General features: G+C 33.9%; 1 protein-coding gene across 1 annotated transcript in view; it reads right to left on the reverse strand.

Annotated features, from left to right (window-relative positions):
* LOC124631890 (tachykinin-like peptides receptor 86C) overlaps positions 1–26,090 on the reverse strand; it is a 53,982-nt gene that overhangs the window by 6,701 nt on the left and 21,191 nt on the right. Inside the window, exons 5-9 of the mRNA XM_047166526.1 lie at positions 22,651–22,728; positions 14,095–14,245; positions 11,680–11,876; positions 5,890–6,030; positions 1,179–1,322 (exon numbers count right to left, since the gene is read on the reverse strand). Of these exons, the coding sequence (XP_047022482.1) occupies positions 1,214–1,322; positions 5,890–6,030; positions 11,680–11,876; positions 14,095–14,245; positions 22,651–22,728 (676 nt within the window). The 3' untranslated portion in view covers positions 1,179–1,213. The remainder of the gene's footprint in view (positions 1–1,178; positions 1,323–5,889; positions 6,031–11,679; positions 11,877–14,094; positions 14,246–22,650; positions 22,729–26,090) is intronic.

Here is a 26,090-nt window from a genome sequence, read left to right on the forward strand (position 1 = left end):
GAAAATAAAAGATTCCGACAAATTGAGAATTATCTCCGTTGTGGGAAATCGGTTGCAACCTTTGTGCGCGCACACTTACTAGTGTATAAATTTTTTGCACGCCAACAATTTTGGTGGTGTGTTACAATTGTAAGGTAATTTAATCAGGCTCTGCACAGAAAATGAAAAAAGATCGGAAAGACGGTTGCCTGTACTATTATTAGTTAGTACGGCAACAATATTTGGCTCTGGAACAGTATTCCAATTAAAAAAATAGGGCACTGTTGCATCCTGCTGTGGTGCAACTACATAAATCATAAAATAACCACTACTGTGATTTAGCTTCTATTTTAGGTAGAGACGGATTCCTCTTTCCTATTACTATTTTATTAAGCTAACTTTGCATTTTAAAGTAGCCAAACCAATTTGACAGAATTTGTAGTATGAAAGTACTTTATGATTTAAGATCTGTGGTGGCAACATTGCATGAATATGATAGTCCATTTAGTGTCCGTCCAACAGTTGTAGTATTAATATATTATCCCGACTTGTGACTTATATCCTTCCTGAAATATTGAACCTTATACTCATGTGCTAAAGTCTATTTTACTTTGCTTGGCTTCTTATTGTTCCCTGACTTCTGTATGATAAATGGGTCCAAGTTTGTTAATAAGGAATTTTATTTATTGCGTTTTTATTTCGCACACTGGACTATTTTATTTCTCGTACTAAATACCCTCAAAGGAAGGAACTACAGACTTGTACACAAAACTGTGATACGATGTCGCATCGTTAAAATTTGCTCAGACTATACAAGCGCTAAAACTAAAATATTTTGGCAGAGGGAGCGTATGAAAACCTTTACAACACCATATTCATCATCTGCCTTTTTCCAACTATGTTGGGGTCGGCTTCCAGTCTAACTCTGAAACTCCATGATGGGGCTGAGTATCAGGGCATCTGTGAAACGACTGCCAAACTGACCGCTTCAACCTTTTGTTTATTAGATTTTTTGGCTTCTGACTACCAGTAACTTCTGCCATAAATGTCAAATGACAAAACCTGCACAATATTATCTCTACATCACCTTAAGGTTGACTGGAGAGAATGCCTGTGGCATCAAGTCCGCATGTGTAATGAATTTAAATAAAGTAAAATAAATAAATACCATAAAACAGAATTACTTCAAGGTTTCTTACCATCATAAAAGATCCCATGAGGGCACTTAGGGCAGCTAGCAAGCAAATGCGGTCTCTGCAATTGGGGGGCGTTGTAGGTCCGATACGACGAGCGCTGCCATTCGCTTACTGCACTTCCTCTTGAATTTCTGAGTTCCTCGATACCTGTAGAGACGTATACTTCAAGGGGATTATTGATGAAGTAACTTATTCAAAATAGGGTGGAATTACTACTAGCTGTCGCCCACGGGTTCGGTTGTAAACTGAGATTAAAACAAAAGTAAACCTTAATTCTATCGATATGGAGTAGTTCAGCTGTAACGTGATCTCTAACAAACACACAGATAAAATATTTTCAAATAAAACCTTTCTGAAGTTCACTGCTATTGTATTGAAAACTACTACTTCTGAAGTGGACTGAAATATATCTCTCTAAAGTCTACAGTTTCCTATTTTTACCTCGTATTGAATGAAAAGTGTTCTAAAGTTGTTGGTAGAATCGGCACAGTTATGAAACTTCTCGATAGACTTCTAAAAATTCACGCCGACTCTCAATAAAAAGATCAAAATGAAATTCTGGACCTATTTTTATGAAGTCTTACTTTTGATGTTAGGATAAAAATATTTAACATTAGCTTCCGTCAGAGATTTCACCCACGTCCCTTGAGAACTACTCCGAGAACACATTATTAAAAGAAGCTTATGTCCTTTCACAAGCGCCAGATTATCAGTGTAGCTTTACCTAAATCGTTTCAGTAAGTTTGGCGTGAAAGCGCAACATACATACAAAATTACTTTCACATATATAATATTAGCAAATATTTTTCAAAAGGTATACCTACCTTTTTTCTTGTATCAACACAGATTTAGCCTTAGGGACTGAGACTTTCTATTATGTTTCGTAAATTCAGTAGATGTAAGCTATGTAACTTTCATACATTTTTAAAGTTATTTTTTAGGAATTTTTGACTATGTCACAATTTCACCCAGTTTTTCCACCGTGAAAAGGAGTAATATGTCTATAAAATCATAAAACATTTTGCCAATGTACAGTCAACTTCAGGTCAGTGGTAATAGTTTTATTGGAAAATCGTACTTATTACTATTGAGTTAAGGTGCATGACAGTTACCACTAATGTGCAGTTTACTGTACATAGTTGACATCAAAACAGCGTTTACCTCTTTGACTAATGTAATTAGGTACCTAAATAAAACTAAGAATTAATCTACCTTTTATATTCCACAAGAATGATTTTACTACGTTCTTTAGTCAAAGCTAAAACCTTGAGATGAATATTTACATTTAAATAAATCTGCACCTGCATTTCTTGAGACAAAAGCTCTTAAAACGAAAACTCATACAAAGGAGAATGGAAAATATCAATTTAATTTATACAAAGCTAGTTTAGGGGTCATTTATCTAAGTTTAGCTTCGAGAAATGTATACCGTAAATATCATACAACTTGTAATAAATTAATATCTTTTTGGTAAAATTTCAGTGTTAAAATTGGCATCTGTTAAATACTAATAAAAAAAATATTTTAGAAAAACCACTGTTAAATACTATATAGGTACTATAAAAGGTAAGGTGGACAGACGACCTTGTGAAGGTCGCCGGAAGACGCTGGATGCAGGTCGCCTCCAACAGGTATCTGTGGAGATCTAAGAGGGAGGCCTATGTTCAGCAGTGGACATCCTATGGCTGAGATGATGATGATGATGATGAAAGATAAGGCGTAAATCAGAAATAATATATAATACTATATTTAAAAACAACTAGCCAATGTATTTAATAAATGTGTTGGTCTAACCTTCTTTTATTAAAGAACTCTTTATATCATAAACATCTGACGCATAATTTAGTTTCGTGCAAGTTTACACAGACTTGCATAAAAAAGGGGTGCACAACAATTTCATTATGAAGTTAATCTTAACAATATTTATCTACATATATATTATGAGGGTAAGGGTTTCCGACCCTCATCATATTTATCAGTCTCTTGCCTGCTATAGAATATGAGACCTTCGTTATACATATATATAGCTATAATAAATTATCTTAAAACTTATACGTGAAGGTCGTAATCAACCCATGTAATATGTGGTGACACACTAACCCACTTCACATTTACTTATTTTCTTTCATTCAACACACACTGTTAAAACGTTTCAAAACAAGAAACTCAATTCATCATACCTCAACGTTATAATGTAAAATCATGAGACAAATATAAAATAATAAGTAAACTGCAGATATTTAAAAGATATCACACATTAGGACTGAAAATTCTGACGACATTTAATGGCCTACCATGCAGCAATTTCCCGGGATATAAATGCGTAATCATCCTTGTGTATCCTTGTCATTACCCTGTATTGTATTTTCATCATCATAAGGATTATAAAAAATACCTTTATACCTACCACGGAAGAGTACCCAATATTCGATTGAATGCGGGAATTTGCGTACAACCAGCCAGGCGTGACTGCTTTTGACCAATTTAGTTCATACGCGTTAACACTTTCGAGCGTGACTATTCCCGAGCTTTTAGTTTATAAAGGAAAGCCTGATGTGTATTAACCAATCTCGAGTTCCTATCTAAGGCAAAACCAACACATTACAATTAACATATAGACTTATATCTCCACTTTTGGTAAATATGTCAGTTTTGCTAGATATGTTCACGAATGTCATGAGTGATAACGAGGTTAGAGAGTGACATAGAAATATAACGGGTGTGTCGTACCTAATCACATTAAATCCTATCACATATACTTTATGATACTCTATGGCGAATTGTAAAAAAAAATAACCTAATCCATTCAGTGGTTTAGCCACAGGAGTCATTTTTCGTTTTCATAATTTACAACATCATGTGTAAAGCAGAGATAAAGTTAGGAGTATCTTATGTTTTGATCAGTTGACATCTGTCAGTTTTCAAGGGAGAATTTCAGTTGTTTGTAATGACTGACATGTATATGGTGTTCTTATTTTCGCACATTTTTATTCTATTTACTTTGTTCGAAAAATTCATTTTTTTATTTTTGTTTATTTTTATTTTTCCTTTGTGTTAATCGACATAATATTAACCAGTATACTAACGCATTTCATTTAATGTGATTATGAACGACACACCCGATATAAATTGGAGATTGCTTTAAGGTCTTCTTATATAAAAATGATGGAAACCCAACTCCTATATATATAATATTATCCCTACATAAATGCTTGTGTAACTCTGACTGTCACTCTGTCGGTCTTTCACGCCAAAACTGTAGAACCAATTTTATTATAATATCGAAAAATTCTTTGTACCAGCTACATAGGTACTCTGGAGACTGAGATATAGTCTTCTTTTTATCCAGTAGCGCGAAGTAGTTCCAACGGGATGTAGGTGAAGCTCTATGGAACAGTAACTTCTAATATCTATACAATATAGGTAATAAAATGATAGAAAAGTCAAAACTGTACATTGAATATTTTTTTTTAAAGAATACTTGGGGGGTGATCCATAATCGATTCTGAACCCAAATATGTAGTTTTTAGAATTTTTGTCTGTATGTCTGTTTGTCCCGGATAAACTCAAAAAGTACTGCATAGATTTAAATCAAATTTTGCACGACTATTACCTGGGGGCCGGTTCAACACATAGGCTATATATTATCACGCTATCACCTATGGGGGTTGAGCAATGAACGATTAAATAAACTAAATTGGAAATTCTATATTGACCACGCAGACGAAGTCGCGGGCAACAGCTAGTAAAAAATAAAAACATACCGAGCAGATCAGTTTACCCTATACCTATAAGTCAATTATCCTTACCGAGTACTCTTAGCTCTGAAACGTAATTAAAATCAGAGAAAATTACTCTATAACCCATATAGGTTAACCTTTTCCTTCATATAATTACTACTTCAACTATTTTTGTTCCACTACACAGTAATATCATTTAACACATGATAGCTATCCTCCACGTATTTGATACTAACATGATTAAAAATATCGAGTCGAGTGCAATAAGTTAATATACTCGCTTAATAAGAGTAACTGCAAACTGGAGACTAAATAGTCGGCCGAGAGTTGAAGAAAATCTTTATTCCAATCAAAATATTCTGTCGGTCCGATACCGGCTAAATATCTGATCTTTGTAATGTGCGTACTACCATTAATTTTCATACTGTTTTACGAGCCCTAACAAACTATCGGCCGACTAAAAGTTTGTAGTATGCGGGTGTTCTAACGACATTAAAGTCATGTGGTTTGAAATCCCTGATTTTTTCCCTCTACTTTCACATTTTCACTAATTCAGGTAAAGTGAATTAGTTTTTTTAACATTTTTTGCTCTCCAAAAGGTATTTCGGGCGTAATTTGTATAAGTGAATTTATGCTTTTGAAGTTAACTACTTAAGTGATTATTTTGGCGTGCAGTGAGGTTTTCAGCATTACGTAATATGTACCTACTTAACATATTTATTACTTTTAGGTACACACAGAAAAGTGAATTGCTTTCTATTCGACTACTGAATGACGGTAATATTTTTGTCAAAATGAACTTAAAATATATTGCTATGCTACACTAAGACCTAAGCAGAACTATTTCCAAATTACACTAAAAGACATACACAGCCTATCGACTACCACATATATTTTTTAGAAAAACATTTTCAAAACACTTAAATGACTGCTGACTAAAAATGAATGATACCAAAGATCACTTTAATAATTACGTTAACGAGTAAAAACCTGATCGGGATCGACTGCCGGACTGCGAGACACAGTCCGGCGGTGATTCGGGGAGAGGCCGCTTGCGTCTGCGCAGGATGTCTCGCCAGCGGCACAGGATCGCCGTCCTGAAGTACGTCCTGAACCTGGGGACAAGAGCACATTTAATAATTTGCATTCACAACTTAACAATTGGTCTACCCCATTGATTCTTAAAAGTTCGTTTGAAAGCAACCCGCGCCTCGTAGTCACCGTTTTCAGATTATCTGACTACCTCATTGATGGCCTTCTTGCACTGAGCTTGCCAGTCTATGTTGTCTACTTGAGAATTTTTCGTCCTCACGCCTATCAATTTTCCGACAGTCCCTCAACTAGGGTGAGCAACCAGATATAGTGAACAGACAAACAAAGAAGTCTATCAACGTATACACACATTATCGGAGGAGATGCTCGTAAGTGTATATGAAAGGTAAATTAAGATAACACAAGCGGCTTGATTCCAATGTCAATACATTTGACAATAATTTTTTAGTTGTCTGGTTATGAGTTTCTTGCAGTTTCTTGGCTGTGACTATAGCCTTATCTTTTAAGAATAAATCTGTTAAGTATAAATGTAAGTAAAGATATATTGTTCTCTTATTGACAGATTTAAATGCCAAATGATAGTAAGTTACGATGATAAGTACAATAAAAACAGATTAAGAAAAAGATATTTTATATCTCTTTTCTTGAACTATCTTTTAAATAACTATTAGTGTCTAGTAAAGCAGAAAATTGGGCAGTAAACGAATCTAATTCATTCAATTAGGTTTTGCTGAACAAAGAAATTAAATTGAATTTACATAACAGTTGGATTTTTACATAAAACATTTTCAATTGTAAAATATATGAAATAACTTAAAGAAATTGTATCTTAATCTATTTGCCAATCAAAAAATACTTTACGAGCCCACGCACTGTATATGAACTTTCAGCCAATAGTTGGCCCAATATTCGTCTGATAGTTTGTTTTGAACTAATCATGAATGCAATCAAACTTTTTACTCAGTCTGATACCGAGCCGATACCTGAACTTCGTAATGTGAGTACTACAGTTCAACTGTAGTTCATGTTCGTACTTTTTGAGCCACTTCAACTATGTATCAAAATCAAAAGATTTACCTACTTATTTGCACATGCATACAGTTACATACAGTTACCCGAAAAATGTTACAAGATTTTAATTCTGTAGTTACGTACTCGGTCATAACTAAATGACATGCAAATGTTAAAGTTACATTGGTTTATGAGGGTTATTCAGCCAACTAAAAATGTTCTGTTACATTAAACTGTTTTAGAATTTAGATAATAAAATGTATGGTGAGTGTGTGTGATTTTATGTTGAAACTTAGGGCACGTAGGTAAATAAAAAGCCATAGTACCTACTTATTTTTGAAAAAAAAAACAGTGAATTTCGTCACAAAGCAATTGTTCCCCTGTTGACTATTGTGTACAATTTATGTACAAAGACTGCATGTAACTAAAAAGTATGACAGTGAACATTGCCCTGAGGCTCATTATCTGACAAACGCGGGTTAATATTTTACTACCACGTACTACCGCGCACTTTTCCGACTAACCACTGATGAACTTTGCGTTATAATCCTACAGCGCTATTCAAAGAAAACCTTTTACAGATTCAACCTTTGAGGAAGTTTATTTAAAGTCATAAGAGCAAAGCAAAAAAGTGTTTTTTTTTTTATCTTATGAATAAGGAAAAAGATCCCTAATGCTGGTAAGGCGGGAGTGACCCCGATAGTACTTACATAATAAATATTTTGAGGCTGATTAGGTAAAGCTAATTAGCCACGCTACTTCAGATAATAATGATCATTATTAAAAACTAGCTGGTGCCCGCGACTTCGTCTGCGCAGGTTTAGTATTTCGAACAATATGTTTACAAATTGTAGCCTATGTATTATTCTGATGTATAAGCTATATTATTGTAAAGTTTCATTAAAATCCATTCAGTAGTTTTTGCGTGAAAGAGTAACAAACATCCATACATCCATACATACAAACTTTCGCGTTTATAATATTAGTAGGATAGAGAAAATAAATTGTAATGGTAATTTTGAAGTATCTTTCTTCTAACAAAAGGAAAGAGGAACTAAGTCTAAGCAATATTTTCTAATCGTGTTTTTCTAAATATGTAGGTAAGTTCATATCACATTGATTAATGTCTATCCATAACCTTTATACTTGTTAAAGACTGTCATAGTTAAATAGTTATTTCCTCAACAACAAAAAGACTATTACATAAGCGTCAACTAAGCTATACATCTGGAAGATTCGATGCAAAATTTAGACCCGCAGGCCAGCAATACGGGTTTGCTTGCAATGCCTGCAAATGTATTTCACAGTTCAATAGAGTTTATACACAATGCTCCTCCAATGTACGTGTATAATATAAGTACACTTGAGAGCATTGTTGTAATTTTAAAAGAAAGAACCAAAAGATCCAACTCCAAAGATGCAACCCAAGGCATAATATAATTTTACAAAACATTCACAAATAGGTAGGAATTTATAAAATGCGGTAAGGTATCCTAATAGGTACTTACTGCAGCCCTGGTACATAATAGGCCTACGAAGGAATGTGATGGGTTCTTTGACACTCCCTCACCGCTGCTAACTCACATCGAGAGGATTCATTTGATGATTTCCCATCGGGAAAAAAGGTACACTAATTATTTTGTTTTTTTGAAATCTTGGTATATAAAAAATGTCACAATACAAAACATGTTTCAAAGATTCGATACAAAGATTAAGCCCGCGAGCCATCAATATAAGTTCGCTTGAAATGCTTTCTAGTGTATTCCGATGCACGATAGAGCTCGGGTTCGGACAATAGTGGTACAATATCTCGGTCCAACGCGTCTTTGTTCCAATGAAGTTGGTAACCAATTGATTGTCAACAGAGAACAAAATGAGGTAACGTTGGTAGCAACCCACGTCCTTTCGAGATAAGTAGGTACCTGCAAATTGCTTTTTGAAAATTGGATGCTTTTTTTAAATTTTATATTTTTCATACAAAGGTAAAAGGTTATTTTCTTTTATGAGAATTTGCATATCGTTTAAAGTTATCTTAAAAATTCCTTTGAAGTTACCCGTGTTACTTCTGTTTTTTTTTTTTTATACTTGAATGCGTTTTGTGGATTTTTGTTTACTTTGATCTTTTATGAGTAGGTATTCGTTAACATTAAAATGCATAGTTATTTAAATATTGAAATGGGTAAATATAAGTAATTTTAAATGCATTTGAAAAACTGCTTCGCCCGTTGGTATAAAACGGCAAATAATAATTAGAAGCCATTTTAAAAAGTTTTAATTTGATGCCTATAATCCTTATACTTGTGTTCAAAGGTAACTCTGAACACAAAAAAAGAAAAGACTCATTTAGTAAACTGAAAACGAACAGTTTTCCTAATTAGTTGCGTCCCCAGATACGAGAAAAACCAAAAATCCTTTGAATAAAAAATGCTAATTTACTTAAGTTTATTCTACCATTTAATTATGTAGATTTTGATCTACCACATCGGGCCGTTACCGTCTCTCGCACGTGTTTGAGCCATAATTTATAATATAATCTTCCAGCCACTGCCTTAATGACTTTCTTGTGCACGTTGGCCGTAGACAGGTTATTAAAAAGCACTTATATTTAGTAAGTTAGTTCATTTCGTTTTAGGAGAATAAGGACAGGTAGACTCGTGATTTTTTTTTTGTAAATGCTAGTTCAAAAGTACTAAGAATTTTTCTTAAAAACTGTTATGTAATATACTAATATGCTGCAGTTCTGCGTCATATTACATATTACAGAGAATGGGATTCGACATTTGCGTAAATATTGAAAAAAAAAATTGTTCTAATTATAGCAAAATCATTATGAAAAACAGTTACTTTTAAAGTAAATTATCTAATGGTAAACTAGAAAATTATTATAAAGAATTTATACTGATTACTGAATAACAAAACCCTGTGTTTACTTGCAAATATCCATATGATTAATTTTCTGAAAACCATTCACATATTCGGAACCTAAACTATTCATTCGGTTATTTTATCGATACAAAACAATCGGTTTTCACATCACTAGTCAATTTTCAGTTGGAACTACATAAACCTATCATTACAAGAATTAATATACGATTTTCGAATGGTTAATAGTTCTGAGGGACCGATTACGATTCCATTTTGGGGACCAAAATATCCCTTCAATGAGTCTTAACAATGAAGTACTGGTAACCCATATTTAATTAAAATCCACCAATTATTGTGCTCATCTATTGAAAGGTTTATTAACAAACAATTCTGCCGTGCTACCGAAAAAGGGCACAACTAACATTTTTTGTCAAAATGAGTTATATACATATTCGGAATCAGGAAAAAAAGGCCTATCTGCCTGATTTTTTGTGGATTTTTAGCTGCAAAATAAACAGAGATAGCATAAGCTTAAAGGGCACAACTACATCACTTTTTAAGTTTTATTACAATAAAAAGGCATATTGTATGATGTGACTTTTATTTTAAATTTTTACTATCGATATATTTAATGGAACCAACATTTTGGCAATTAATGTAGAAAGAAAAGTCACAACTGGCAGTTATGCCTTTTCTATTTACCCCTACGCTAATAAATGCTATATAAAAAAGGCACATCGGCGTTATGAATTCATTCTAATATTTTCTGCACCTATATATTCATTTTAAAAAATTACAATGAAAAGACACAATTAAGAAAATATGCCTTTTCATCGTAAATTTTACTAAAAATTTTATTTGGTTATATGTGCCTTTTCAACAGAATATTGCTTCTTTTTTGTTATTTTTTATGTTAAGTTAAAAAGAATTATGCAATTAATTTCGAAAAACACATTTTAAACGTGTTTTTTTTTAACAAAATTCAAAAAATATTTTAAACTCGATTTTCTCAACATTTGTAAAATGTTAGTTGTGCCTTTCTTAATAACGACGGCAGAATTCATGTGCTTATTTTTATCGGTTTTTCAAATCCTATTGTGGTCCATTGTCTAGCCTAAGGATTGAGTTACAACCAAATGAATTTGCTTTTGATACAAATTGGCTTAAATAAAGACGTTACGCCTATAGAAATGCGATTCATAACACTCGTTTTCAGGCCCTCAATAAAAATGTGCGTACTTTCATGCCTTTTTTAACCCTTAATAAATCTAGATAAAAAATTATTTATTCAAAGTAGGCTAAAACTCAGCACTATTTGATGGTCTTTACAAAAGACAGCCCCCAAAACGCTCGCCCTTTAGCACTTCTGTGTGTTATGTGTTTTTGCTGGGAAGAAGAAGTGGCGGAACAAACTCCCCAGCAACACAATTCTGGCTGTATGGTTTGAAGCTCAGATCTAAATAATAAAAGATAAAGATAAAAAGATAAAAGATATTTTATTTGTAAAACATGAATATACAAGGTGTTAAAGGTATAATAAATAAGAATCATCATGTTTTGCCGTTATTAAACAGCGTACAAATATGATTGTAATGTAATATGATTGTAATGTAATGTAATATGATTGTAAAGAAAAAATGTCATAATATTAGGTGTTTAGGAAGTCTGTCAAGCTATAGTAGCACCTCTCAATTAGATATTTTTTCAAATGTATTTTAAATAGTTTTAAATTCAGTTTTTATTTCTTTTGGTATTTTATTATAGATAACTGGGGCCAAACATAGAATGCTATTGTGAATATAATGAGAAATATTTAATTAAATATTGAAACTTACTTGGCATTCATCCAGTAGTAAATGATGGGGTTAACCATCGCATTCGCCATGGCTAACCAATAGAAGCCGAGGTACATATGCTGCACATACTTCATGTACAATATTGACGGGTTGAAGTGTGTGTATATGAAGTATGAGTGGTAAGGCAGCCAGCAGATACCGAAGATTACTATCACTAGGATGAACATTTTCACAACCTGCGAACAAAATTAATGATGTTCAAAAGTAAATAACGATAAAAGTTTCATGAGTATGGGCGCCACTCATCATCTACCTCATCTGCAGAGCCTTTTCCTAACTATGTTGAGGTCGGCTTCCAGTCTCATGAGGTTGAGTATCAGCGTTTAACATGGAGCTACTATCTCCTCAACCCAGTTACCCGGGCAACCCTTGGTAAGACTGTTTGTCAGACTTTCTGGCTTTTGACTACCCCTTACCCTCCAACTTACTCGTGCCTTTTGAAACACGGAAGAACTTGTCATGACAACACAGTCACCCATCCACGGACCGTCCGCGCCAAGCGTTGCTTAACCTTATGATCCCCTGATCTTATGAGCCACGAGCTCTTTACCGTGTTCAAATTAAACGTCCATAAAAGTTTCGTGGTTATGGGCGCCACTTATATTCAGTTTATGCGATCAACAGTTGAACTGTACCGACACATTGTAGTACCATAAGTAGTTCTTAGCTGTGTAGTAAACGGTACTGTGTAGTTTTATCGCTCGAAAACTGAACACTTGTGGCGCCCATTATTTGGTTGGAGGGTTGCAGCTGTTTTGTATGGAAATTGCCAGCTACGTGGGGACATAGGGTAATTTGTAGGGGTCTTCGAATTTAAACAGGTAGTAGGATATTCTTGTAATAAAATAAACCGTTACTATAAGATGTGGAACATCTATACTAATACGATAAAGACGAAATATTTTGTCAACTGAGACATAGGCTATATTTTATCTCGATAGGGGCATTAGATACAACGGAATCGGAGGAAAACGGCTAGTCCTTTATAAAAACTTTTGATTTTTTAACAGAAGACTTACACAACAACCAGATAATCAGAAGAAGCTGGCACAACTCTAAAAGGTACACCATTCATTCAGAAACTTTCAAAAAAGTACCAACAGTAAAACCAGCGATTTTCCGACTGTCCCACTGGCACATTGCCAGTAGAACCTCATTGTCTCCACTTTAGCAGTCCGAACGTGAACAAACACAACGTGAGCGAAACTAAATTGAATAAAACATTGGTTTGGCAACAACACTGCATCGTTGTTACGAGGAGCATCGAGAAGTTTTGGTCGAAGAACACTGACGATAGGTATTTGTTTTTATATGGACAGAACTTGCTTCGTTAATTTTTGGTACCTACACCTTGCAACCCGACTGAACAAAGGATCAGCATGGCCATCCAACGAGGTAACGGTGCCAGCCTCTTGGGTACGCTCCCAGTTAACAGCAATGGGGATAAATTTTTTGACGCGTTTTAGATAATTAGGTATAGTGTTTTCTTTAATGTTTTACTAGGATATTTTTTATATATTGTAAATACCTATGTAAACATCTATGTAAATAAAGTATAATATAACTACTTAAAACCCGATTTTGAACAACTCGTGGTCTGAATAAGTTGCTTTGTAGTTATCACAAAATACAGCGGTACAAACTTACTAAAGTAAGGGAATTTCAGTTACGTAATATCAGATATTTAAAAGCAGACTACCTTGAAGAAAGCAATTTTAAGTATTTTGTAGCGACAACGTTTTACGTTATGTAATAACTTAAAGTTTTGCTTTACTCAATTAGTTTCAGGACATTTTAATAAAAGCTTGGTTCAAAATGTTTTTTTTTTACATTTTAAATATAAAATAGAAATTCCAAGAAGATTTGGATCCCTCTGTGATACTAAGATAATATTTCGGCAATGTTACATACATGAAGCAGATATTAACGTTAAAATATGCGTGTCATGTGTAACCAAGAAGCTAGAAATCTTAAGCTGATAATCATGCCTGGAGGGGCTATATTGTTATTGGGAAGAGTTTCCATGACTTAAGAATACAAAGGAACGAAGAAAGGGAGCAGAGGTGTTATTCAGCAAAAGTCTGACATTCCGCCCGATAAATTGCCCGATTAGTAGGTACCGGCTGTTATTTGAACAGCTTTTATATTGCGAATACCAAATCTGTTCAAATGACAGCCAGAAATTCTGACAACCATACCAAGAGGTATCAAGTTGCCCGGATTGGAATGAGAAAGTCAGATAGGCAGTCGTTTCATGTAAAACACAAGTAGAGCTGCATCCAGATATACTGGAAGCCGACCTCAAGAAATTTGGAAAAAGGCTAAGCAGGTGATTTCCTTGGCTATAAAAGAACTAAGTAAAAGATATTTTTATTAATATTACTCTCTACATACCTTCCTTTTCGACCGTATCGAGTCGACTTGTCGCTGCGTCAGCTCGCCTATAGAGCCGGAACCCCACAGCACCTTACCCATCGCTGAGTAGAAAAACGTCATCCCCAGCATTGGGATCGCATATGTCACCACAAAGAATAACACCTGGTACCTGGGATGAAAAAAAAACCTTTTTTGAGACCTTTAAGAATAAGGTTTACATAACCTCTCTGTGTTCTGTGTGTTTTAAAATATCTGTGTGTGCAATCTTACTTCTTACTTATATCTTACTTATATTATAAATGTGAAAGTTTGTGAGAATGTATGGATGTATGTTTGTTATTCAATCACGCAAAAACGGCTGGACCGATTTGATTTAAATTCGGTATGTAGATAGGTGATACCCTGGATTAACACATAGGCTACTTTTTATCAACACACCACGCGGGCGAAGCCGCTGGCGGAAGCTAGTAAAGAATAATAATAATCTTGTAGACTTTAAAGTAACAGATTTATAATAATGTTCAATGGAGTGATCTCAAAAATGGTGAGACATGATAACCAGCGAATTCATCTGTATACATATAATAAATGTATATGTAAACCGACTACAAAAATGTACCTAAAAATTTATCCCAGGTCTGACAATTACTATGCTGAAAACCTAACATGTTACACACAAACATATTATACGCACAACAGTGCAATAGGTCTCCTAGAAAAAGCCCGACTTAAAAGTCAGTAAAAAAGAAGAGGTTTGAACTGAATGTGAATTCGAGGCTTTTATGTCAGCTTTACCACTAGTCCTTAATTTTCTACGAAAGCTAAACATTTTGGTGAGAACATAATAATGTACAAGAACCACGAAACTAGTATTACTGAAATAAATAACACAAGTATTATTTTTAATTAAAATTTGCCACAAACTTCACAGCTCTCAGTTCATACAATATGTAAAGTAAATACTATATTATAAAGCTGGCGTTTGTTTGTTTGAAAGTGCTAATCCCAGGGACTACTTTACAAATTCAAATATTCAAAGGGTCCTATTAAATTATTTTCAGTGTTTTAACCCATATATTGAAGGAAGTGTAGAATACATTTTTATCTGGGTTCACGGAGTTAATACCCACAGGACGCGGGTGAAACTTTTGATGGAAGCTAGTATTTCTAAAATTATTCCTGCACTCTTCAAGATAGGGGCGGAAATACAATTTTTGGTTACTATGTTTGAACCTGAATAAAATTACAATATCATCAGTAGCATGGAATACTTAGATACAATTCTGGCAAGATACCAATTTTAAAGAAATCAAATAACATTTCTCTAACTCAAAGGTTCCTATATGTAGGTAGTTTGAACAAATAGAAAAATGAAATACAGTTCTCAAAAGCTAATAAAGAGGGACAATTAAAAATAAACTCAGAAACGAAACTATTTGTTCGGGACCAAACATTAATTTAACAATATTGTCCTAACAAACAAGAAACTAGCTCTGTAGACTAAAGTCAAACATAGGTAGAAATAATGTATGTCCATTTGTTACCCTTTTGTTCCTAAGCTATGTAGGGTTAATAACAGAGTTTGATTCGGTGTCAATTGCGACATTCGGAAATATAAATCCCAAGAAAATATTTAAAACAATTTACCTACATAATAATGATATTCAAAATAATAACAACCACTAATACAACTGCCTATCTTAAATAACTGAATACCTAATAATGTTATGTTTACGGTTACGGTAAGGTTGTCTAGAAGAGATCGCTCTTAGCGATAAGACCGCCCATTATGTCACCTACTTCAATTCATTCCAAGATCAGAAATGTATAAATTGGTGTACCTAATAAAGTAAATCTAACTATTTACGTTGACTTTTCACACTTATAGGTTGTCCTATTCATAGTACATACTATTATATTATCAAGAATGTCCCCAGTTTGAAAATAAACCAAGACAATAGCTGTGAACGTGACGCTAAAATAGTTTCTGCTATGAAACTCGTTTGGGGCGATTCACGAAATTCAATTTTATACGGCGGAAAATATTACTAGCGCTCTGCTCCTTCAAATAAATTGGAAAATATTTTTATCCGCTTTCCTGTCTTTTATAATGTTATTTAGTGAGGCTAAATTGAGCTTTTCAGAGGCTTTTGTATGTCCATAAAAACTTAGCTATTTTATTGAAAAAGTGGTTCTTAATTGTTAATTTGGTCTTATTATATTTTTGAGAAGCTAGACTGGTCATGACAACATTGGTTTTTCTTTATTTGTATCTCAATTTGCTTCCGCCTTTATCTCTTATCCATAGCCCTTTTTGACTTGTACCTACGAACACAAATTGATAATAATCCCACTTCTTCTATCGATGAAATTATTGGATTTTGTAATAAGACTTTGTATTCAGCTATTCCACTAGCATATTTTTATAAGTTCCTTCTTGAAATTACATATCCATCTCCGTGTCCTAAGAGAATCGAAGGAACCGAAATAAGTTAGAATAATAAGAGTTATCCAGAATAACAAGAGATTCCTCATTAGTCGGCGTGAACACAAAAGTAACTTGTATTATAGGGAACTGTGCTCACTGTGCTCAGATTACCCGTAACCACTCTAGGGATTTAGTGCACGGAATACTAATCGCGTCAATCGGAATAATATGCTTTGAGCATTCTCATGTATTTTGAGACTTTTTGTAAGTGGGCGGATCTTGGAATAGACTTGAATAATTAATTTTCTGTTTTGGTGCGTTTTTAGAAAGAAATTAGAAGTAAATGAGCACCTATCAAATTATTTTGACGTAATTGGACGATTATTTCGTATTTTTCACTTAAAAACGTTGTAAGAGTAGAGATGGTATTAAGTAAAGTTATTCAAAACATGAGTGATTTCATAATAATCGCATCTCTGATTAGCTCAAAAAATGTATTAACAAAAATTAGTAAATTATCGGCATTATTTGAAAAATCAAACATTTCTATCTTTTTCATAAAATAGTCTATGATGTGTATTTTATTTCAATCCAATCACGCAATCTATTTTCAGGACAAAAACACAAATTGTTCTCAATCATAATCCAATCAAATTATGATATCAAACCCGTTCCATTCTTGTCTAAAACACACAATAGGATATCACTATTCGTATCATAATATATTATCTTCTCTCACGAATAACTACACAAATCATTACCATTATCCCTTAACCCTAGGGTGGTGTTACACTATTATGTTTTTGTAATACGCATTCATTGAATTTGTAGTGTTTCTGAAATCTTGTGGATTACAAAACATTTTTTTCGCAAGCAAAATAATAAGGGTAAACAATTTTGGTAAAAATTCCTCATAATGTGAGGTATTTGTGTACGTAATGAAGTCCGCACTTTATTAAAAACCCGCATGAATTGCCCGTATAATATTTCTTGCAGACATTAAAAAAAACTCATGTATTTCAGTGTATTTACTAAAGTTTTCAATAGGTAATGAATAAATGTGGTCCCTGATACATTTGAGCAGTGTAACACCGTCCTTAGTAAAACCGCGCATGATAAGAGCTCTTGGTCTCTTAGAGTAGCTTCAGAAATCGGACGCTCATTGTTATCTAGCAAAGGGTTCGCTATCATATGTCTAGACGATATAAAGGACTAATATCTTGCAGTCCCTTTGTTTATCAAGGTTTAGTTGAATTTATTGAAATAAATATTCCATCTCCTATTTTCATGTTAACTGATTTTATAAAGAGGAAAGTTTTGTGTCGGTTCTTTGTACCCTAAAGACTTCGACACTACTGAATAGTTTTAAATTATTATTTCTCTGTTGGGAAGCTACATTATTGCCAAGTGACATAGGCTATATTTTGTCCAGATATGGGCAGTAGTTCCCATGGGACGTGGGTTTAACCACGGGAAACAACCAGTGTTAAATATTGAATTCAGACAATTTATAAGTGTCTGATGTAAGGCGATATATTTTTAACTTATCGTTGTGCACAGCTTGAGAAGGCAACTTGGTGACTGCAATATATTAGAAGAATAAAACATTACTGTTCACTGTGTCCTTACTCGATAGAAAATCCACTCAGTACGTAATAAATACGGTACGATTTGTCACTATAAAACAAATGATTGTTATTTTCTTTATCATAACCTTTATTTACACAAACTCAACAATATTCATGTAACTGAACAGAAACAATTTTTTATTCCATTATTTGCCTTGTTTGACTTATTTTTTGAATTGTTTTTAAATTTTTTCGAAGCAATCTTCAAGTATACTTAACCTCACAAAATACCCAAGATTGAATTCAAAATTACATGACATCCCACAAGTATTATAGTTATGTATTTCCTTCGTCTCATTTATTCAGTAATAACTAGCTTCCGCCCGCGGCTTCGCTCGCGTAGTGTTCGGTTATATCGCGTTTCCAAGAGAATTCTTCATAAGTCTGGGAAAAAAACTATCCTATGTTCTTTCTCAAGGTCAACTCTATCTCTGTACCAAATTTTATTAAAATCAGTTCAGTGGTTTGGACGTGAAAGCGTAACAGACAGACAGACAGAGTTACTTGCGCATTTAAAATATTAGTAGAGATTTAATAGGTACACAAACGCCCTTTACCATAAGAATAAAAAACAAATGAATACCCATTTCGGCCATCCCATTATTTGCCAATACAATGAGAAATGACAAGAAACAAGGACTGTTACTTATCTAACACGTATTAGCCACAAATGGCTAAACCAATAGTGTTACTTGCTCATTGAAATGTAAATTGTATTACAATAGGTATTGCTTAGTTCGGATTTAATAGATTAAGCGAAATGTATTGAGGGATTGATAGAAATCGCCTTTGAATAATTGAATGTAATGTTTCGGACTAGATTATGTCTGTTTAATACGCTATTATAATATTAACGCACCCTATATATTTTATTCCGACATGAAAGCTTTATTATCTACTACCAAGTTTCGTTTCAGGTTTATAATAACGTTTGTAAAATTGTCAGTCAGTGTTGTCAGTCCAACCAAGGAGTATCGGGTTGCCCGGGTAACTGGGTTGAGGAGGTCAGATAGGCAGTTGCTCCTTGTAAAGCACTGGTAATCTGCTGAATCTGGTTAGACTGGAAGCCGACCCCAATATAGTTGGAAAAAAGGCTCGGAGGATGATGAACGTTTGTAAAATTGGGTACCTACCCAGCTTTTTTATTATCACACCCTCTTCTCTCTCAGAGAAGAAATAAACATTAATCTCCATGCTTGCTTAAGGCGAATTTTGGATTTCAGGTTTTAAAGTCCAGGTTTCTTCAAGATATTTTCCTTCATCATAACTCAGTTACTGTTGTCCAATACTAAGACATAAATGACGGTACCTATTTCTAGCTAATTGAAAACGTGTCTTGAATTGGACTTATTTTGTTTACTTCTTTGGTTCTGTGCGTTGAAATACTCTACAACTTATTTTGGTCCTGTGATAATTATAAATGCCAGACTACGCATATGTGTTTTAAATATTCAATTACTAGCTGTTGCCCGCGTCTTCGTCTGCGTGAGCAATATAGAATTTCCAATTTCGTTTATTTAATCATTCATTGCTCAACCCCCGTAGGTGATAGCGTGATAATATATAGCCTATGTGTTGAACCGGCCCCCAGGTAATAGTCATGCAAAATTTGATTTAAATCCATGCAGCACTTTTTGAGTTTATCCGGGACAAACATACAGACAAACAGATAAACAGACATACAGACAAAAATTCTAAAAACGATATATTTGGGTTCAAAATCAATTATGGATCACCCCTCAAGTATTCTTTAAAAAAAATATTCAATGTACAGTTTTGACTTTCCTATCATTTTATGATATGTATAGATTGGCAGAAGTTAGAGAAAGTTATAGAGCACAGAAGAAGTTTACACGTTCCTTAACTTGACGACACTGAAACGGAAATTTTAACAACCTTGTCAAGAGGTGACAAGATAATTGAAAAAGTATTATTTCTTTCTTTGAAATTAATATAATGTAAAATTAAATTAAATTTATTCAAGAGCTCTTAGCAGAAAATTGAGTCTGATTTCTCAGAAAGGAAAAGCTGGTTCTTGGAAAATAACCTATTATCTCGTTTTGTAATCCCTGTATATTGAATAGGTCTTATTCCTATAAAGGTTGATGAGCGATACACACAATCATCTTTGAAGTACTTGTATAACAAGCCGAATATCCCTTTTCTAGGAAAGATATGTGAGCTATCGATAATTCGAGGAAATATAAACTATTTCAGACAGAATTATAAACATGGGCTTCGCATTATCCTTACAAATATTTGAAATGCGAAAGTAACTCTGTCTGTTAATATATCTTTCTATCCGACTTTTACGCCAAAGCTACTAAACAGTTTCATCTGAAAAATGAAAATGAAAAGCTACTTTTATCTGTGGGCTGGAAATAGTTCCTTCGGCACTGGGTTATAACGGGTAATTAATCGTATCTGTAACATAGTTACCTTTCCAATAATTTGGGAATACCTAAGTACTGAATCGAGTCATAAGTTTCCGTCAAAAAAGCATTCTTATTTTACATAATAAAAGACAAAACTTATTAAGAGATCAATTCAAAACTTATAGAACTGAAGAGAATCTTGTCTGCATTTCAATCGAAATAATAAAGTTATTACCGCCCAACTGACTACGATCAACTCGAGCATCGGCGCTTCAGCGAATTTCAAAACTCTAACCTTTTTCTTTCGGGAAAGTTTTATAAAAAATAAATATAAATAACTTCACCACATGAGTTTGTTTATCAAGCAATTCTCCAAAATCTTCAAGTTGCTGACCAAGAAAACAATGTAAGCCATTATATGTAGTCTATTAAAAACTTGATTTATAATTCGTCAGCATCGATATTATACGAGCTCTTTGACTACAACCACACACATTTTCTAACAAATCAAACAAATCAAATTTCTATAAATTAACTAAGGGTAGTGAGAGTAAGTTAAAATTCTATTACAAGATTTCATTACTAACCAACAGAGTTAGTTAAGTTAAATCATTGAAATAACTTTCCCCTATTATAAACTTGGTTCTAATTTAATTCTCGAAGATCTAGAAACTAATGGAAGTTCAGATTGGAGTGCACGTGGAACATGTTTGTCTGGTTATTAAAAACTTCGTTTACAAACTTGCTATGGTAAAGTTTTAAATGGTAGGTAAGTTATGAAATTAAGTCTCTATGTACGAGTATGAACACGTATTTGTTGCCGGTAAACTTCAAACTGTAGTACTCTTTATCGTGTAAGTTTTGTTGAGTTCTTAAAACGACGTGTTTAAAGGAAACGTGACTGAACTCTTAATATTATAATTGATTTAAACTACAGGCTGAACTGATTCAACTTCGAAATTATCAACGGTTTTTTAAATAACTTAAAGACAAGTATGTATATCCCACAGTGGGCTAAAATAAAATAGGTCGATTGAAAATTACACCTCCTTCAATTCATACTTTAGATCCGAATCAGTGTTCCAAAACTATAATAAGCAACAACAGAAAAATCTACTAAAAATCAATGTATAAGGGTGCCGAATGTTTTGTGCAGTTTACAATTCTGCAGGCAGTATAGATAGTTCAACTCAGATTTGCGCGCGGCCCTATGTGTGCGTCGGCTTGTAAATATACAACTTTCATTCGTGTGACAGTGACGTCGTCCGAGCATGACGTGTTCTTATCGCTTTTTGTTATGGGTACAGTCGTTTACGAAAATGTCTAGTTCTTCACGGAGAAAATGTTTAAGGAGTCAGGTAGCGTTTCAAAAAATGAAACAACATTCAAAGCTTTTTATTATTACATTTTACAGTTTTTCATTATTTTCTCATAAGTTTTTTCAAATTGACGTTGACAGTATCTAAGAAATAAATGAGGTGAAATATCTAAGATGAATTAAATACTCCTTATATATTTTCTAGATCTCGGGGTACGCGGACAATAAATAAAAGTGTGGACTAAGAATGTAAAAAGACGTATAATCTAGTATAATAATGTAAACAAAATGTGTGAGGAATTTTAAAAAATAATATTGCTTCGCATAATGTCATAAATAAAATGTCATAAAATAATGAAACTCATAAATGAACGTTTAAGTCATATTGATGAAGGGATGTTGGGTAATACTTGTCGACATGTACAAAAGAAAAAAGAAAAATACTATAGACATTTTGACATGGAGTCAAAATTTATAATTTACCTCGGTGAGAGTAGCGAATCCGAAAATTCATCATTTGATTTTTCAAGTAGCGATTCAGAATCATTATAAATAAATAAACATTAAATTACGTAATAACTGTTTTTCTTTAAACAGCCGTAACCCCTAAATAACTGTATTTGTACCCGACTGTACCTCTTGTCACGCACACAAAGTCACTGTGTATGTACAAGGGTTACCCACACATAAGGCCGCGCGCAAGACTGAGTTGAACTTACTATACAAAAATGCTTTCATAATTTGAAAATTGACAGCTGTCAACTACACCAAACATTCGGTACCCCTATTGTATAGGTATCTACAATTCGAAATTTGAATACTCACACAAAATCCATGTACGAGACGTCTGGCAGTCCGTCGGGCCACGAGAGCAAGCATGCAGTTTTGAGGATACCTTTCGACCTGCACAGATGAAAACCAGACGTTTTAATTAAAATTTGGCACAGTACACTGCACTGCACAGCTTGGGGTGACAAAGGCATTTTTGAAATTTTTAATAGGCGAGTTTCATGAAGGTATTTGTATGATATACAAGGTGTTGATTTGCATTTGTGCCATACTTCAGGAGGAGGTCATAAAATACGTAAATAATCGATTGGAATTACAGTAGACGGGAAATAGCTAATATGTACTGCTTTTTTTGTCATTGTAATGTCGTAGTATTCCAGAAGTAATCCAATTTAATGAATGAAAATTATGAATGATCGTTGCGTGTGCTTTGTGTTTGCGTTTGTGTGAGGGCGCAGCACGGTTTTAAGGCCAGTAACACACGCGTCAAGTTCAAATACGGCTATATGAAATTAACGGAATTCCGAAAAAAAAAAAAAAAATACGTACCAATTTTTTTCTTGATTTGGGTCGAGAATCATTAGCATAATTACGTCCTTAACTATGGCACGGATGCAAATCAACAGCTTGTATTGTATATACAGCCAATCAGTTTTTAAATAAAACTACTTTTAAGGATTTTATCACGGTTATATTAATATTATTTAATACGATAATATCAAGACGACCAACACCTTAGTTTGCCCGTGACCATGGATCCTGTAAAGGATCCGAAAAATTGGTATTAAATAATATTAATATAACCGCGGTAAAATCCGTCAATCCATGTCATCCATTTAATATTCGCGTAAGTAAGTGTTAGAAATCCACAATCAGTTTTTAGTTAAAACCTTTTTAAATTAAGATTTAATGAGTATGATAAAGGGTCCACATAAATGCCTGATCTTTCCAGAGCTATTTTAGTATTGTATTGCTATGTCTTTTAACTTTACTCTGTAAACAATAAAAAAAAAAACAACTTATATATCTGTCTTTATAATTGCTTTATGTTTGTACCAACTTGCTTCATCCGGTTAGACTGGAAGCCGATCCCAAAATAGTTGGGAAAAGGCTCGGAGGATGATGATGTTTGTACTTCAACTTGTTAACTTTAAATTGTATGATTACCTTAGAGAGTTTCAGTTGTATGTAGGTTAAGAATATATTTGATCAAATAAAGCTAAGTGAGCCTAAATGAGGTTATTTTTATTCATTTTTAATTTGGATTTTTTTGCTTCTTAGCTATGGTAAAACAGGGAAAATTATTCTGTTTATTTCCTTAGGTAATGTATCCGAGGACCCCGGCAGATATTTTCGTATTTTCAGTAACATACAAGTTAATTATGGTTTGTGTGCTATTTTTGTACTATAAAAAAAATAGCGATGTTAAACATGTTTAATACATACCAGGTAGGTATTGGTTTAACTTTATTTATTTTATTCTTATTCTTATTCTTTATTGCACACTTAACAATAAATACATAAAAAGAATACAGACAGTTTATGTACAATGGCGAGCTTAACCCAGAATTGGGTTCTCTTACAGCCAACCTTAAAGCCATAGAGAGATTCGATAGTGGTAGGGTAGATTCAAAAAAAGTGCACAACAAACATTAATAACCAAACAAAAAAATATATATATAAAATATTATTATTATCTTGTATGTCTCTACCAGACCTCGGGACTATAGAGTCCCGGATTTTTGGGAGGCGAACGTGGGGCCGAAGCCAACACGCTGAAGCCCTTTTGAGACAACTTTAATGAAATGGTGACACAAAACCGACGATTATCCCTGTATACACTATAGAAATGTACCCAAGGACAATCCCCGGTTCTGTGCTAAACTATTGCTAACTATGGATGAAAACTACTTGGGCTATTGTGATGGGATGCTAGTGGACTAGGAATGGGGAAACTACGGGAACTATGGCACCTGCCGATAACAATGTAATAAATACACGTAAAAATGGCAGGTGGAGACTCGCCAACTCACTTACTGGGCCCCCGGGAATCAGTCGCTAAATCGCAACAAGGGGGCAACAGGTACATGAGCGGCTGAAGGGTGAGGATACCTCGGCGGACTTTAAACGCAGATCACGCGCTCCCTGTGGGTCCAGCATCACCGGCCCACTCGCCACTTACCACGAGGCACCTACCCTCCGAGCGGGCTGCTAACCCTACTCTAGCGACTCCACTCTGACCGGCCGATGAAGGCAAGCCAAGAGGCGGGAGACCTATCCCCCGTCATGCTTCACTCCGGCAGGCCGGAGATGGGGGACAGTATACTCTCCCTGGAGCACTCGGATATATAGCCCCGCGGGGTCGCTACTCCCCGTCATCCGCCTCAGATGCCCTGCGGGGCTTATTATTATTATTATTTATTTATTTTATTTAGAAATTACTTTATTTATTTATTATTATTATTATTTATTTATTTTATTTAGAAATTACTTTATTTATTCAAGACTTTTGTCAATAAAGTTTTAACCAACAATTCCCAAATCACCATGTAGTAATGGCATTTTTACTAACAGTAACCAATTTAAAAAATAACAAACAATCGAGGTGTTGATTGGAAAAACAAAAGTCGACCAATTTGTTGCTATATGGAATTGCGTACGGAATAACGTTGCAATTAATAATGTAAATAAATAAAAAAAAAGTATAAATAACATTTATGTTTAAAACAAACTGTATATTTGTATTTATGGTTACGGAAATGTATTTAATCCGCTATTGTAAACAATGTCTCAGAAATATATAAAAGCGTACAAGTTTCAAAATGTGTGGAATAAATTATAAGTATATATAAGTATAATATTATTCCCCACACCTATACTTTCACAAATACAAGCAAGATATTAAGGAATATAGTTATTATTGAAAATGCTCGCAGAGTAATCCATATCGGAAAGGTTTTAGAAGCCTTTCCCTTCGTGAGATTTTTAAGCCATCTAAAAATACATAGACGCTCCGCAAAGTGGTCGAAGCGCGTCCGGTTCTTTGTCGTTGATCTACTTGGCAGGTAATCAATAACAACGGATGTCAATTCCCTATCTATGTGTTGATTTGCCTTCTAGTAATAAAATTTTGACATTAGCCTCGTACCAGTAATATCAAATTCTTAATTCTAGTAAAAATCAACAGATATACCTATAGGTTATTGAAATCCATCGTGACTCCATCAGACTGATATTCGTAAGTAGACACTTTTCTTCATCAAGAATTCTTAGACTCTACACTCATACTCCAATTATCATTAACGGATACGTATTCTGTGCTCGAAATTGTAGTACTTGAAAGTATATATTTAGGTACTAGAAAACATAGAAATACATTTTCTCAGCATTAACTGCAGCACATACCATCTTTTTAAATGCTGCATTTTATTGTAACATGTGTTACTTTTATATAAGCCATTTTCTTCCACAAACGG

Source organism: Helicoverpa zea, chromosome 7 (genome assembly GCF_022581195.2).
Source record: "Helicoverpa zea isolate HzStark_Cry1AcR chromosome 7, ilHelZeax1.1, whole genome shotgun sequence".
NCBI classification, from domain to species: domain Eukaryota; kingdom Metazoa; phylum Arthropoda; class Insecta; order Lepidoptera; family Noctuidae; genus Helicoverpa; species Helicoverpa zea.